The 15,777-nt window shown below is 43.5% G+C and overlaps 3 protein-coding genes across 4 annotated transcripts in view; 2 read left to right on the forward strand and 1 right to left on the reverse strand.

Annotated features, from left to right (window-relative positions):
- The first annotated feature begins 412 nt into the window (after positions 1-412).
- LOC106816015 (low-density lipoprotein receptor-related protein 3-like) lies at positions 413-3,651 on the forward strand. Its single transcript, XM_014820550.1, has 4 exons — positions 413-583; positions 1,798-1,973; positions 2,469-2,603; positions 2,966-3,651. Exons 1-4 carry the CDS (start codon positions 420-422, stop codon positions 3,100-3,102), a joined length of 612 nt encoding a protein of 203 aa, XP_014676036.1. The 5' UTR covers positions 413-419; the 3' UTR covers positions 3,103-3,651.
- A 505-nt stretch (positions 3,652-4,156) lies between these two features.
- LOC106816014 (surfeit locus protein 6 homolog) lies at positions 4,157-12,632 on the reverse strand. Of its 2 annotated transcripts, none has more exons than XM_014820548.1 (5): positions 12,508-12,632; positions 6,477-6,758; positions 5,985-6,200; positions 5,110-5,292; positions 4,157-4,820 (listed from the first exon to the last, which is right to left on the reverse strand). In XM_014820548.1, exons 1-5 carry the CDS (start codon positions 12,560-12,562, stop codon positions 4,375-4,377), a joined length of 1,182 nt encoding a protein of 393 aa, XP_014676034.1. In that variant the 5' UTR covers positions 12,563-12,632; the 3' UTR covers positions 4,157-4,374. The 2 variants fall into 2 exon arrangements, with proteins under 2 accessions (XP_014676034.1, XP_014676035.1); XM_014820549.1 differs by lacking the exon at positions 12,508-12,632 and adding an exon at positions 6,951-6,970.
- A 214-nt stretch (positions 12,633-12,846) lies between these two features.
- LOC106816017 overlaps positions 12,847-15,777 on the forward strand; it is a 6,428-nt gene continuing 3,497 nt past the window's right edge. Inside the window, exons 1-3 of the mRNA XM_014820554.1 lie at positions 12,847-12,943; positions 14,546-14,646; positions 15,722-15,777. The exon at positions 15,722-15,777 is cut by the window's right edge and continues 1 nt beyond it. Of these exons, the coding sequence (XP_014676040.1) occupies positions 12,854-12,943; positions 14,546-14,646; positions 15,722-15,777 (247 nt within the window). The 5' untranslated portion in view covers positions 12,847-12,853. The remainder of the gene's footprint in view (positions 12,944-14,545; positions 14,647-15,721) is intronic.

Consider the following 15,777-nt stretch of genomic DNA (forward strand, 5'->3'; position numbering starts at 1 on the left):
TATATTTTCTATATAATTTCATTTTATTATTTATAATTTTTGACTTTTTTATTTTAATGACTTCTTATTATTTTTTACTATTGGGATGGGATGCAATGGGATGGCATGGCATGGCCTGGGATGCGATGAGATGGCATGCGATGGGATGGGATAGGATAGCGTGGAATGCGATGGATGGATGGATGCATGGATAGATAGATAGTTCGATTTTTTGGGGTATTTTCCTTTCAACCAAGCGGTCACCAACTGAGTAACACCACTGATTTCCCCGGGCAATTAACACCGGGTATCCCGCTAGTCTAATATATTTTAACGATAACGATAACTTTATCTATATATATAACGAATTTCTCTCATACATTGCTGTATATATGTTCTTTACTCTACCTCTATAATCTGTTGTTACAGACTGCGGGGGGATGATAACGTTGCCGAAGGGCGTTGTGAGCACACCCGGCTATCCAAAGATGCTGAAGAAGAACACGACGTGTGTGTGGGTCGTCTCCTTCCCGCCGCAGGACGGCGATAACGTCAACGTCGTTAAATACTCGTTCCTCATCAACGGCACCGCGTACCAGCCCGGGTATGTGCTCTATTGCAGGTTATGGAGTTTTCACTAGCAATCAATGTTAAACATTGTTGTTGGTTTGGTGTAACGTGGGCGATGTTGACGATGCAAAGCTTGTGTCATGGGAACAGGATCTGTCTCTCTCACATGTAACTTGTGGATACACTCGGCGGGGGGGCGTATGTGGAATTTGATCAAAATTTTAATACCCATTTTATTTGATAGATGGCGCCTCTGGGAAGCTATGTATGTGGATTTTTAACAGCAGATTTTTGTCGAACTTTTCAACTTATTTTCTAAAATAAAGCATTTTTTAAATTCCAGGGGCCCTTGAACAACGTACGGCCATACACGTTTAGGTTCCAATCCTTTTCTGTTTCTGAGAAATGCTGGAAAAATCATTTTTCATATAAATTTACAGTTTTTGCTGTCACATAATTAGCGATGACATTTCTGTGATTATTTTCATGGTGAGTGGAGAGAAACATTTTTTATTCAATAGTTGTGTGTTTGATTGGATTTGATGAACAGTTATGTTGTAATGCCCTGTATCTGTTTGTAACCCTGACTGTATCCTTAAAGGAATACTTGACTCTAGGTTCTAGGGTTATTTTCAGTTGATTTAGGTAAAAATTACGCTACATTAAAAATTGCATGGGTCAATCGCCAGTAGAAATTTTTTTTTAATGTTTTCAAACTAACGACTACAGTTTAATTACAACGACGGTGGCGCCACTCAAAGCGCACAATTACAACGACGGTGGCGCCACTCAAAGCGCACTATCTGAAAAGTTGCGCAAAACCACTTTCCAGCCAAGAGCTACATACCGAGGGTGTTTCTTATTTGTTCATTTAAAAGCAAAAGGATTGTAATATCTTATAAATGACATATAGTTTCAGTTATAATATGGATAAATTTTTCCTAAAATGAATATCGTTTGGTTAAAACATTTAGGTATAAATTGCACTCTTGTGATTAGCTATCGGTCTGTAACGTGCAAAATAAATTGGCAAATGCGCAACTTTCTCAGGGTGGCAGCACGGTGCGGGTGCCATGTCAGCGCCAAAAAGTGGGAATTTCGAAATTCAATGTTGTTTTATGACAAACGTGAATGCGTAATTATAGATATTTATAGGTATGTGCTATTATTTATAAATCTACTATCATAATATACTCTCAAATTCTAGAGTAGAGTATTCCTTTAATAGAATCCTTATTCACACGGTAGGAGTGTGGAAATCAGAGATGGCTCGTCCGTTCGATCCGACATCGTTGATGTCGGGACGGTTGTAATCAACAAAATGTCAACTAACATGACTCGATCCAGCGGTCTGTGGGTAAAGTACAGTGTGCGCCTCGTGAAAGGATCGGCTCCCGCCTTCCGGCTCAACTTCACTAAATACGGTACGATACGTGACACGTAGACACGCACGAACACACAAGCAAAGGCCTGCAAGCAAATGCTTAAAATGCATGCGCACACATTCATGCACACATCTTTTCGAGTCGTGCTGTTGTTAAGTGAGGCTTCATTTGGGTAGGACTCGAATGCCTTCTTTGCTCCATTAGCATCTGGGGTTGAGATTGCAGCATTTATTTAGAGTAGCATTCTCTTTCACATTTAATCTCAGCTAATGGAACCATATGTGTGTCCACAATTTTACATGTTCCCACCCTGCTCGTGTGATCATACGTGTGTGGGGTGTTCAAGGTCAAAGCGGCAGTGATTTGCTCCTATTGATTGTACGCAGTGCAGTTATGTCACATAGAGTACATTTGTTTGGTCGAAAGTGGCAAAACTCGGATTTGTCCAAGTGGCATCAGCAGCTGTTTCTAGCTACAGGCTGAACAAGAGGAAAAGGGTGACGGTGCTAACATATTTATGTCGTTTCTTCACAGCTTGCCCAAAGACACAGCAATGTGACAATGGCGTGTGCATGCAGGACAATTGGAAGTGCAATGGTAATAACGACTGTGGTGACAATTCGGATGAGATGGACTGTGGTGGCAAGCCAGTACCAGGCAGTACAGGCAGTAAGTACATCAAAGCTCATGTCTAACATTCTCACTAGAACTGCTGTGTCATTGTATAAGCTTCTATTCTGATTCAACAGAGAGTCACTTTATCCGTGCATTTGGAAATTTGGCATAGGGGTGCTGGGTATGCTTATCGCTATTTTACCTGGAAAAATTGCACACATGTCGATGAGGCTCTTTGTATACAGTCCAGTTTTTCTGTGCTAGCTGTTTTGTCTGACCTCCAAGAATATTGTTGCAAAATTCAATGCGATCTATGTGCCACAAGTGCAAACGTGGTGTACTCTTGTATAAACTACCTTACTCCTGATGTGTCTGCGTAGCTTCTAACTGTAATTGTGTGATTTTGTCACCCACAGTCTCTGTGACGGTGTTTGTGGTCACCCTGCTCGTCGTCACAGCCCTGACCATCGCCGCCACGCTGCTCATCCAGAGGTACGTCCTCAGAGCGCGGAGTCCGTACAACCAATTCCAAGACAACGCGGCAGAGGCTTAACAAATAGGGGTGCAAGCGATCAGTTTCCATTTCCTTCATGTCTGCCGATAGATCTGTTGGAATTGATGCGCAGACGAGCGGCACAGACTAATTATGGATTGCGAAAGGTTTCATGTCAATTAGTTTCACATGATGTATGTTCATTAAATTTGTAAACTCACTACCTAATTGAAAGTTATTTTCTTATAAAAAATTATAATCTGGCACACTGGTTATTGCCTGAATTTATTTTAAGTAGTGAAAGAAATTTCTATTATTTTATTATTGATTTAGATAATGTACTGGACTATTAATCTGTAGTACGTTATATGTAGTACGTTAAAAAATTATAATCTGGCACACTGGTTATTGCCTGAATTTATTTTAAGTAGTGAAAGAAATTTCTATTATTTTATTATTGATTTAGATAATGTACTGGACTATTAATCTGTAGTACGTATTTCTTGATGGGTAACCATTTCATTTTTAATTACCACGTTCTGAACGTTTTCAATTTTCATTGCATTATTGTTTTTTGGGAGATCTATCAGAAAATTGGGTGAATTGATACAAAACTATATAATCTCCGAGGATAACACAACTGAACCTGTTCCTTGCGTCAATTGGAATGTTGGTCCTATTGGTGTTTTTTCATTCTATTGGGGTTAGTAAAACGAGACTATAGGGCCATCCTTAAAAAATTATATGTTTGCTGTCCTCCGACCGACCCACGAAAATAGCCGCGACCCAAGTTTTTTTTAGACATTTTGGATTCCATTTTTTATTTTTTTTTACATTCGTCATAGTAAAGACTGAAACACAAAGCATGTGTGGCAAACATGACGACAGACTTAAAATAACTATTATGCCCAACAAAAAAAGACTTAACCTACCTACCCACTAAAAAAATCATGGGTCGGGGGGGGGGGGCAGCAAACATAGAAATTTTTAAGGATGGCCTAATGGAGTGGAGAAAGTAAGATGGAGCACAGTTATCACTCGATGTGCAATCTCATTTTGTCAATTGCATTGCTCATAAATAAATTGAGGTGATCCCCTCAGATAACACAATAAATAGGATACTAGGTTATTTATTAGCATGTACATGTACATTTTATGGCACCATTGTCCGATGGCTCCTGCAGAGCAATCATGTTCATTTTATGTAATCCAGATAATTTTCCTTTCATGTAATTCAGATACAAAACACAGAAGTCTGTGAGTATCACGATCAACTGGCACAGATATATTAACAAATAATGGAAGCGTCTGGCGTTCGTGCGGTCAAGACAATCATGTGTTGCGTAGCTCCGGCAATATCCGACCCTTCTTCACCGCCTTCTTGATCTTCTTCTGCACCTTCGTCTCCTTTCGCAGCTTGATGTTCGTACTGCGCTTCTTCTGCTGTTGCTCCTTCGTCTCTCTCACCTTCTCGACGCGCCCCTCCCACCGTTTCTTCCGCTGCTTGCTCGCCTTCTCCTTGCGCTTGACAGCCACCTTCAGGAGCTCCTCGTCGTTGCGCACCTTCGCGCCGGCTGCCTTCTCGAGTACGCTGCGCCACGCGTGTTTATCGGCGATCACGGCGCCACGTTCCGGGTCGCTCTGCCGCACCGCCGCCACCTTCTCCTTCTGCGCCTGTACCTTGGTGAGCATGCGCTTAAAGTCGCGGCCGACGTGCCGGCCGGCCGCCTTGCCGCCAGCGTCGGTGAAGTCGAACTTGCTGAACGTGAAGCTGTCCCCTGTACATCAAACGGTGAGACGAGCAGATGGAAATACTGTGCGAGACTTATCGCGGGCAATCAAATTTGATATCAGGCTGTCAGGGTCACTCGAGGGAAATGTCAATCGTCTTTTACTGAGAGGTGACTGGAGATGTGATAGGTAATGCAGGTTTGACTGTACGATGTGCTATTCTGCATGCATCTGGAGCAGTGTTTAAAAATTTGGTACTAAATTAATGAGTTCCGTTGTTTTTTATTATTTTGTTTAATTTTAATTATTTTTTCCACAGTGATAATGTGATTTTACCTTCTTTAACTTTTTTTGAAGTTGCTAATTCATTGTTTTTGGACATCTGGCTATCCTTAGAGTGGCCATTCTTTTCAGAAGTGACATTGCTTGCTTTTGCTTTGCTTTTATCTTTTTTTTTCTTTTTCTTCTCTTTTTGTAGTGTCCTCTTCTCCCTCTTCTGAATGTCATCTTTTCTTGAAGCTAAATATAATGTACAAATGTAATGTATGCTTCACAATCGGGTAACAAAGCTATAGAGGCCATAACTTTTAATTACTGAACCTTGAAAACTATTTTACCACTAGATGGCATCACGGGTATACTATTCACCAGTTCACCACGATTTCATAGGGCGCGTTTGTTTGGTCGGATCCACGGATCTCGATCCAATGGATTCGTTGATCTGACTGTTTGTTTGGTCGGTTCACTTGATCTCGATCCATCGAACCCGACCCTGCTAGCGAGGTGGATTCGAACGAGATCCAATATGGCGGCCCGGGCCTCAGCCAATCACAGTTTGTTCTTTGTTATGAACCATCCCGTGATAGGTCACAGCGAAACGTGAACCGGTGAAAGTGAGTTTGCGTTTGTTTGGTCGGATCAGGATCACATGATCTCGATCAGACGGATTCGTCCCAAAAAAAACGCGCCCATAGACTAGACATACACAAGGATTGTGTAAACATTAAATATGTGCTTCGCACTCAAGGTATCATTCAATTGTTACAATCTGGAATAATTAGCTATCGTAGTCTGTAAATTTACTCATAGTATATTAATATAGATCATATATTAATCATAGTATTTACAGATTAGATTTCAATTTCTACCACACAACTGCCCGATGAGCTTGTGACCAAATGGTCATGTTGAAATAGACACAAAAAACTTGCCTTTGGCCTGAGAGATTTTAGCATGAAGGCGCTCTTTCAGTTCCTCCTGGCTTGTGGCTTGCTTGGTGCTTAGTGTAGCCTTGCCAACAGGCCCACCTCCAAGCAACTTCTCCTGTGCTTGTGTGATCGTCCAGTTCTCCTCTGGATCAAGCTTGGCTCGCTTCTGCTTGGTCCGCTCTGTTATTGCGTTCTTGTTCTTTCTCTTCAATCCCTCGGCTACACGCGAAACAAGCGGTTTGTTACAATTGCGACCAACAACGTCTGATACCGTGTGGTCAATTAACCATACATTCAAACATATGAACACGACCCTTACAAAGTTTTACTTAAAACATGAATTTGGCCCAAGCTAACAAGAGTCCTAACATTCGTTTTTCTTTGTACATAGTTGACAAGTATTTTTTGCAAGTACCGATTTTGGTGAACTACATGCTTGAACACAATGATTGACACACAGCTACTATGATTGACTCACTTACCATTTAAGCTCACCTTTGATTTTTTGGTCCATGCTTGCAGCCTTTTTCTCCTTCAGCTTTTCCTTTACGTCTGCACTAAAGTAGTACTGTGGGGGAATCGCATCCAACATTCGCTTGAACAGATCATCGTAGGTTTGCAGCTTTTCCCTCAGGGTGACCTCGTTTTGTGTATCACTGGTCAATGGGTCAAGGTCGCATGCTTTTAAGGGATGCTCAGTCACCTTTTCCTCAGCTTTCAAACTTTTACTTTTATTCTTCTTTGTTTTCGTCATGATGGAACTTGCGCTACATGTGCCTATAATAAAAAATACTCTATTATATAACTTAGCTTGTCATACTTCACAAGATCAACTTATTGTAGGCAGTGAATGTGAATTTAAACAAGTGCATTTAAAAGGATACGCTCAAACTTTGATGCGAAAGTTTATTGATTTTCCATTTTCATTCTTATTCTATGGCTGACACTAGGTGTCACCTCTGTGCATACTTATTTCTCAACATAACGAATCAACGATGCATGTGAATTTCAAAGCATTTTGATTGCCTGCAGGGGCGTGTACAGGATTTGTACCAGGGGGGTCTAACCGTAACCCAAACTTGCAAGCACGCAAAGGGGGGGTGGAACCCGCCTCGCCGCCCACCCACGCCCTGCCCCCCTGTACATGCCCCTGCCCTGCGTACGTGTATAGTGAGCTGTGGCCCTTTAAACACTGCTGACGTTCGAGGCGTGATACAACCAGCCCTTTCACAGCATTCTTCATGCCAAAATCCATCGGCATAAACCCTTCTACAGCTGCTGTCATCTGCCAGTGATAGGTGAAATTGCTGCATGGTCGAAAATAGCATTTACCACCCTCACTACATTCACTGGTATGGGTTTGTTGACACGTAGCTTAGTGACGTCATGCAGTACACATCGTCTGACGGTAACCTCACAATTTCTCAAGATTTCGCCTACACCAATCTTCCTAACCTAGGACTGGGGCAAGTTAAAGCCATCAATACAGAAGTGTGCAAAGCTATACATGGGCAAAGCCCAACCTATATAAAGCATTTTCAAATACTTGTGCACCTCTTACAAATAAAAATGCTCAATGCTCCCAACTATAGATCAATAGCTCTTGCAAGAAATCTTTTCGGTATCATGGTGCTTGCTATGGAATAAACTACCCCCCAACATCCGTCAGGCCACAGACCTCAGCACCTTTAGAGGCTCCTAAGGTCGTGGTCAGGTCCATCCTGCAGATGTGCGCCGTGACGCTGACCCGCCCCCCCCCCCCATCTCTTTGTGTCGGCTTTCTCCATGCCAAACTTACACACTTTCCATAAAATTTATCGTGGTCAAGTGAAGATTGGCATTCCCTCTTGTTAGCCTATTCGTTGCACTCGATCATCTGAGCGTGATCATTGCTTTCACAGTTTCGACGTGCCATCTTCTAAGGATCCCTTTAAGTTTAGCTTCTATGTTTTTGTAATTTCTGTATTGGAATTCTCTCCTTTCGTCTTTAGAAAATTACAAATTTGCAGCTATTTCTACCGCCATCTGCAGTGTTGATCTGTCTATTTATCTGTCTATCTGTCTACTTGTCGCTCTGACACTGTCTTTGAGTTTGATATTATAGTCCCTTGGACCCTTGGACTTTGAACTTGATGACCACAAGGTTACAAGGTTACGACATAGCCATAATTTGACCACTTGGTGATCTCATCTGGATGATGTATAACGTCATCAATGTGATCCAAACAGGTAACAATGGTCGATACTGATTATACATTTCTAACCCGGGCCCTACTGTATATGTTAATATGTATGATCAGAATGATCATAGGCCTACTAGTACTACATCATGATGATCACAGGCACTTGGAGCGTTTCAATAAAATATAATGCTAAACAAGTGCCGCAGAGCGACAGCGCTCAACTAACGTGTGCGTGTACTGAGTAGGCCGGGTAATTCTTCTAATAAACTCACTGGCAACCGAATCAAGTGCGCCGCTCGTCCCGCCTCCGCGTTCGCGCTCAGAGCATATATCTAGGATACTACTAATACAGATCTAAATCTATGATACTAGGCTTTGTTTATACCGGTAAGACAGTAATAAAGATACAGCTGATGTAACTTTAAATGACTTTGCTATATAACATGTTATCATGGGATATGAGTCGAGCGCGACAAGTGGTGGTGGTGGGGGAGAGGTGGGGGAGGGGGCGGGTGGACGGGCTCTAATACGAAGCAAAAGCAGTTTTCTGCGCGAAGATGGTGCGTGCAACGTGTCATGCATAATTCAAAAATGGCATACCCTTCGTGCGTGAATAACCTCACTGCCAATGAGTTGCTGAAATCCAAGTATATTCAGGCAGGCGAGAATTTCCGCTCAGCCTGTGATTAACACATCACTGCATTGGCAGGTTGCCAGCAATAATTATGATTTAGAATAGTCCCAGTTTCACACCACATGCATGCGTAATGGGCTGCCCCCCGTGTTTTTGGCTACCAACCCCGAGCATTCAAGGGTTCAATTACGTGTGCGTAGAATACAGGGTTGCTAAACTCGACAGGTACTAATACGACTGCTTTAGAAAATAATAATGATTTAAGGAGTGTACAACCCTATTCCAGACAAAACATTTGCCTTTGCAATTGAACTAGGCAACATGTTAGCCTCCAAGCCCACAGTAGCAAAAGCCAGTTTCAGATCCCTTTGTTAAGCAGTCAACGCAAATCGCCATGTTAACCTCACTCGTTGAGGGTCAAAGAGTGTTATCAAACACTTACTGAGTATATATACGCCGTAATAACCGCAATTTGCCTCAGATTTCAACCCTGTATTTGCCTGCGGTTTTATGAAAGTGCGCCATACGTGAGGGGAAATATACTAGGCGCAATACTTGGGTTACCGCGATCAAATTGAGGTTGGCGGCTTAATAGGGTGCCCGCGGTTATTACGCGACTCCAATATACGGTACTCTTCGCGACTCAGTGGAAAGCGACATTTCATGGTCCTTAAATAAAGCCGACTAAAGATTGGTGAAGGTTCTCACCCTTGGACACAAAAAGTTTTTCAATCGGGCTCCGTCAGACCATGTCTCAAGAAAGATGTCTAAAATCTGCCGCTGTCCCCATTGACATTGACGCTGTGACCAATCCAAATCGTTCAGCGACCAGTGATGGCTTTCCTACCGATGATGCTTACACTGAAACCTCATAGCCTAGGCTCGAGCCGTTTGGATTCCGTGGGCCCGCAAATTCTGCATTTTCCCTCCCTATACCTTCGGTTTTAAGGAGGGAATGTTTCCAGCCTTCTTTCGTTTACAAAACGCTCTCTTGACCTTTGACCTTTAACCCCCAGCTTCGATCTTCCAAACTCCGTTTTTCTTGATTACCCCCCCCCCCCATCATGATATCGTGACCGGTTACTCGAGCAAAGCGTTTAAGATTTGTGCCCAACTGTTACGCACAGATAGGACGGCCCGGACGCCGGTATGCCAACGCACGCGCACGCCAATGCTCATCCGATTTCCCTACTACAAACTTGAATCCAACTATGTCCAGATGAGCTAATAAATACGAAACGCTATTTTACTACCAAAGTCTAATGTTTCTATACTATCTTTCACCTATTAAGTGCCGCAATTTCCTGTATAATGCCGTCCCAAATGCTCAAACATGCAACAAAACGCTCAGCTGTCCGCTGCACAACTGAACACATACAATGATATAGCAGGTAGAAAGCGTGCTGCCAAAACTTCGCTCCGACGCTTTGTGTTTTGAATTTTTAATAATCGAAATTAACAAACAACAAATATTTCAAACCAATTCTACTCACCATCCGTTTGTTTTTCTATTGAAGATACAGGTGTTTTCACGTTTTATAAAAACCGGATAATGTCCTGGTGGTTCGTAAAGCCGAGCTGTCACGCGGAAAATCACACAAAGCCTGAACGAAATTCTCAGCGGGTCTGGCGGTTTGCTCCCGGTTGCGGCAAAGCTTTAATTGTAAATGGCTGGTCCGGACATCAGGAAAAACCCACCCGGGTGGGGTTCTTTCGGTGACCTTATTTTTGCGCCGCAAAGGCGCTGCAACGTCTTTTGCAAAGCTCCACTTGGCGACTTTGACGAGTCTACAGAATTACGGGAGTTGGAAAGCAGCGGATGGTAGTTTCCCAAAAATGCAAGTGCGCTGCCCATATTATAGCCCTGTACTTGCAGCCATTTACATAAACTGCGCAACGAGGAGCGAACAGCGAGAAATTGTCGTCCAGGCTGCTTGTGTGATTTCGCGTGAACATCTCGTTACGAACACGAGAACGTAATGCTTTTATAACAATGAAACACTGTTCTTCAAACTAGAAAACAAAGATGCGACTAAGAATGGTTGAATATTTGTGTTGTAATTCGATGAAATCAAGGCGAGCGATCGAGCAAGATGTTTGGACAGCACGCACTTTCCTACCTGCTATATGTTTATCGTGTCAGTTTGTGGCTCATAGGGCTAATGTCCTCCCAGGGTACTATCGGAGTGTACCCTGGGTAACGATTCGATATATTCGGAAACGTATCCTGGTAACTATCTGAATATGGTTAGGGGTAAGGTTACGGGGTAGGCCGTAGGCGCTGACCTCCGACTAGACTGCGTTAGTGAAGTAGGTCAGAGGGTACGGCCGCGGCATATTAAGATAGTACCAAGGGTAACGTTCCGATATATGCGAAACCGTACCCAGAGTACGCCTCCGATAGTATCGGCACGAAGGGTCGTTGTCGTAATAATACTGTATAATATGTACCCGAGGTAACTATTTGATATGATAGGGTTTAGGGTTAGGGGTGTAGGGGTGTTAGGGAGGTAGTAGGCCATAGGCACACATAACTCGCCGACCGACCTCGGGTTACTCACATATACGACCAACGACCGCCTTCCAGCAAATGAGTACCGGCTGGGGGACATAACGACCTCTCCCTCAGCGTCAAGTGTGCAGCGCACGGAGAGACGCGCAGCCGAGCGTTTGTTTTGCAGATGAGCATTTGGACGGCAATTTTACAATAGAAATTGTCGGCAATAATAGGTGAAAGAGAGTCATAAGAGAACATTAAAGACTTTTTTGGTAAGTAAATAGATTTCGCTATTTATCTTAGCATTATATTTCAATGTGAAACTTCTCCGAGTGCCCTGTACTAGGTAGCCTAGGCACGTAAACATCACGCGCTTTTAGCATCGTAAAAATTAACTTGCAACGGCACCACCCGCCCAGGATGGCGCTGATGCGGAGGTCTATCGGCATTTTCGGTGAGCTACTCGAATGGAACATCGGACAGCACACTCTCGTAGTTCTGGTAACAGGGGTACGAAAACAGCAGTAAGTAAGGGAGGGGGAGGAGGAGGAAAAGGGGAGGGAGAGGAAGTTTCCCACCGAGCTTCTGGCCATTCTTCCCCATCCTTCCTCCACCAGCATTCATTCCCCCTCCTCCTTGCTCCAGCCAGCTTCTCCCCTCCTCCACCACGCCTTCTCCCCCTCCTCCGTCCACCAGCTCCATTCTCCCCTCCTTCTCCACCAGGCATTTCCCCGCAACCCTCCTCCTTCCTTCCCACCAGCTCTCCCCCTCCTGCCACCAAACCTTGCTGCCCTTTCCTTCCTCCACCAGCTTCTCCCGTTCTCCCCTTTCCTCACTCTTAACAACTTCAGCTTTCTCCCATTCTCGGTCCCTTTTCCTCATTCCTCTCACCACCTTCATCCCCTCACCTCCTATTTGCTCTCCCCAGGTGCGCGTTCCATCATCGCAACCCAGGACTCACCTTCACTCGCCGACCACTCTTTCGTGGGGCCTACTCCCATTCCTTCTTCGCTAGAACACCCAGCGCCGTTATCTTCTGTCCTATACGCCCGAAACGCCGATAGACCACGTAGCGCCATCTGGCGGTGGCGTTTGCAAGTTAATTTACGACGCTAAACCTGATGTTTACCAGCCTAAGCTGTGAAGTACACCGACAACGTCAACGGCAATGGCACAAACGTAAGAAATAACATAACCATTATAATCGCTTACCAGCCCCTTGAGAACTTTCGCTCTTAGTCTGGTTCCAGTGGGTCAGTTTGACCATAGATATATCATAGACTAAGAATTATTCTATGCTATTTCTGAGCCAGCGTGTATTTCAGAATGAGATTTTGCGCCACAGTTTCATGTCAGTTTTCACTAAATAAGTAAACTTTTAAGTTATCTCTAAGAATATTATTTATTAACACAAATTAAATACAAAAGATATATATCTATAAATTTAAAATATGTTTTTAAGTAATTTGTTTCACATAAACAGCATTTTTTGCAAAGAAATATGTGTTTTTAATGGTAACGAATCATCTGTCATCGATAGCCCTCTTCGTCATTAGAAATGGCACCCTCATCGAAGAGCATTGAGTTTTTCCAAACTCCACGTATTTTCTGGTTTATTATTATACCATTTGGTATTTTATTACTAGCGGTAAGTTAATTAAAGTTGGGGTTTCTTACTGCTTCGGTGGTTAGTTTAGTACCCGGCCGGGGGCGTTGGGGTAAGGGCCTAAGCACTTATTTCCATACCTCAAAGTCAAACCGACCCAAGCCAAGGATAGATCATAGAGAACATGGGTCCCAATAAAACCAATGTGCCTAAGCCTAACCCTAATCCTAACCCTAACCATAACCCTAACCTATTATATTGATATAATATTATATTTATATTGATGTAAATGACATTGGTTTTATTGGGACCCATGTTCACTATCCTTGAACCGTCAAACCGCCTTAAAACCATATCCCAGAAATCACCGCAGCCTACGCCCTACTCCCTAACCCTAACCCTAACCCTAACCCTAATTAAATTTAATTAACACTAATAAATTAAATTTAATTAAAACAAATTTATTTTTTTATTAAATTGTTGTAAATAAATCATGACGTAAATAGTTGCTTTAATTGGGAAAAAATAGTTAAATGGATAAAGATTGAAAAATAAAAAAATAAAAATAAAAAGATGGGATTTGATTCAACGACCTTCAGACGTAGCGCACGCCGGCGTACGCGCTCGGCTATTCAGCGTTATTGTACTAAAATATTATGGATGTGCGTGCGCTGCAGTGGTTTCTGGGATAGCCTAGACCTAGGGCGGTTTGAGGTATGGAAATAAGTGCTCGCCTGTCATTGGAGACTGTGAATCTTCTGTGGCTCGGATGACCACGTGGCACGTAAAATGGCGGTCCCGTCTCCAGTAATACTAAGGCCAATGGGGACGTAAACGGGTTCAAGGATAGAGATGATGTCCAGGACGGTGATTGGATAGGATATCATGATGTTTATTACTGGACATGCTCTCTTATGCTGAGGCTGAGAGGGTCTATGTCCCCCAGGGTGCTGCCGGAACGTACCCTGTGTACGGTCCGGTATAACGGAAAGTACCCTGGTAGTATCTAATATGCCGGATCGTACCTCGCCTACTCCACTAACGAGTCTAGGGAGTCGCCAACTCCCTAACCCTAACCCTAACCATATCAGATAGTTACGAGGGTACGTTCCGATATATCGAACCGTACCCAGGGTACCCTCCGATAGTACCCTGGGGGACATAGACCCTATGAGCCTAACTACCTGGCTTTACCCAAGCTAGGTCACACCCCATGGCTAGCTATGGCGTTCCCTATAGTATAGCTATCCTTGCGTTATTATCCACGTAACCATTAGCTCTAGTCCTATAGCCCGCTTACATTAACTGCCGCTGGCAGCTAGTCATGTGCTTATGTGCATTTTTCTGGGGATGGATCCATAGCTTTCACCGGATTCTGAAAGGGGTCCATGACTCAAAATAGGTTAACAACCACTGATCTAAGGTATATATGATGACTCAAAAATGCTTAAACTACTTGTCACAGATTGCCCTTGTAAAAACTTATGTCCTTGAAAGGTCCTTGAAAAATATATTCACATTTGTGGGAACCATGTTATTGTTTAGACAAGATGACAGGCAATGAATAGTCATTGAATAACTTCAATAAGTAAATCGCTATCCTTTTGTTCTTAATTTTCAGTTATAACCTTGTACATTTTCCAGTTATCTGTGTACTGCCCAGATGATATACCTGGAGTATTTGGACCGCTGACCACATTAAGCAAGTACTTAGGGAAAAACCATCATGCTACAATGGAGATAGTGTAAGCTGGCTGGATATACTAAAAACTACTAGCACTAGTGTAGCACATGTATGAAAATATATTGTGGGGGTCCCGAATTGCCGTGCCGAACTGCTAGCATACGTTTTGGCCGCGTTCAGCGAGCGTGTCGAAGTGGTACCGCGTGTCGCATGCGACAGGCGCTTCCCGCGCGCTACGAGGAGCATAGTCAACTGTCAACCACCTGGGAGAGGCGGTCTACAGCTATTGCAACCGCTCAAGTAGGTGTGAAATGAGCGATTCGTGAGCGCTTGAGCAAGCTGCTTGGTAGGCGCATGCATGTCAGATTTTTCTGACACCACTGTATAATAAAATTGCTAGGGTCGGTCGGGATTTCTCTAAGTCCCGGCCCGATTCATAGCAATCTCTTAGGCGTAAAAAAAAAGATGAGTTTCCGCTTTCATCGTAGTCTCATCAGCGTAATGAGCGTCCATATGGCCCCCGTAGACGGCCATTTCGCGAGTTTTAATAATTTCACTGATAATGGTCGTGCAGACTTCGGATTTCCACCAAAATCTATCTTATTGGCTGCTCGTATTGCCAGATACAGTGCTCGCTCTTGCAGCTAACACAGCCCTCTAGTTCCTTCTCCTTCTACCATCTTTTCTCGCATTTCCAGTCATGGACGCGGCCATTACTCCACAATAACGTCTTGTTATTTATCCCCATGGTGATGACCCGCCTCTTACGCTGGATTTGGTAATCTATGTAGTAATAACGTACATGAGTCAGCGCTACACAGCGGCGACCGGAAGCAACGTACTGTTGGAGTGTTCTTCACTCACCCGTTGTGCCCGGAGGCGTTGAAACGGCCGTATCGTCGCCATCCGGACTCCGCTAGCCACTCGAGCGCTTCAGTGCTACTGCTACACATTGTTTCATTTTTGTGAAGATCGAAGTGCAATTTTTCATCATATCCTTGCAACAATTATAGCTGTACCCTACTGGATCACAAGTTCTCTGGTAGTGCTTGGGAGTTGACAGTACCACACATGACAGGTATAAACTGAATCATGAATAGGGACTATAGTGAATGTCTGATTTATAACATTTTCAGATGGATATTATGCGTTTTGGCTCATTTCCTGGAGGCAGCTGTGGCCGTCGTTAAAT

The sequence above is a fragment of the Priapulus caudatus genome, unplaced genomic scaffold, assembly GCF_000485595.1.
Source record: "Priapulus caudatus unplaced genomic scaffold, Priapulus_caudatus-5.0.1 Scaffold1262, whole genome shotgun sequence".
Classification (NCBI taxonomy): Eukaryota; Metazoa; Priapulida; class Priapulimorpha; order Priapulimorphida; family Priapulidae; genus Priapulus; species Priapulus caudatus.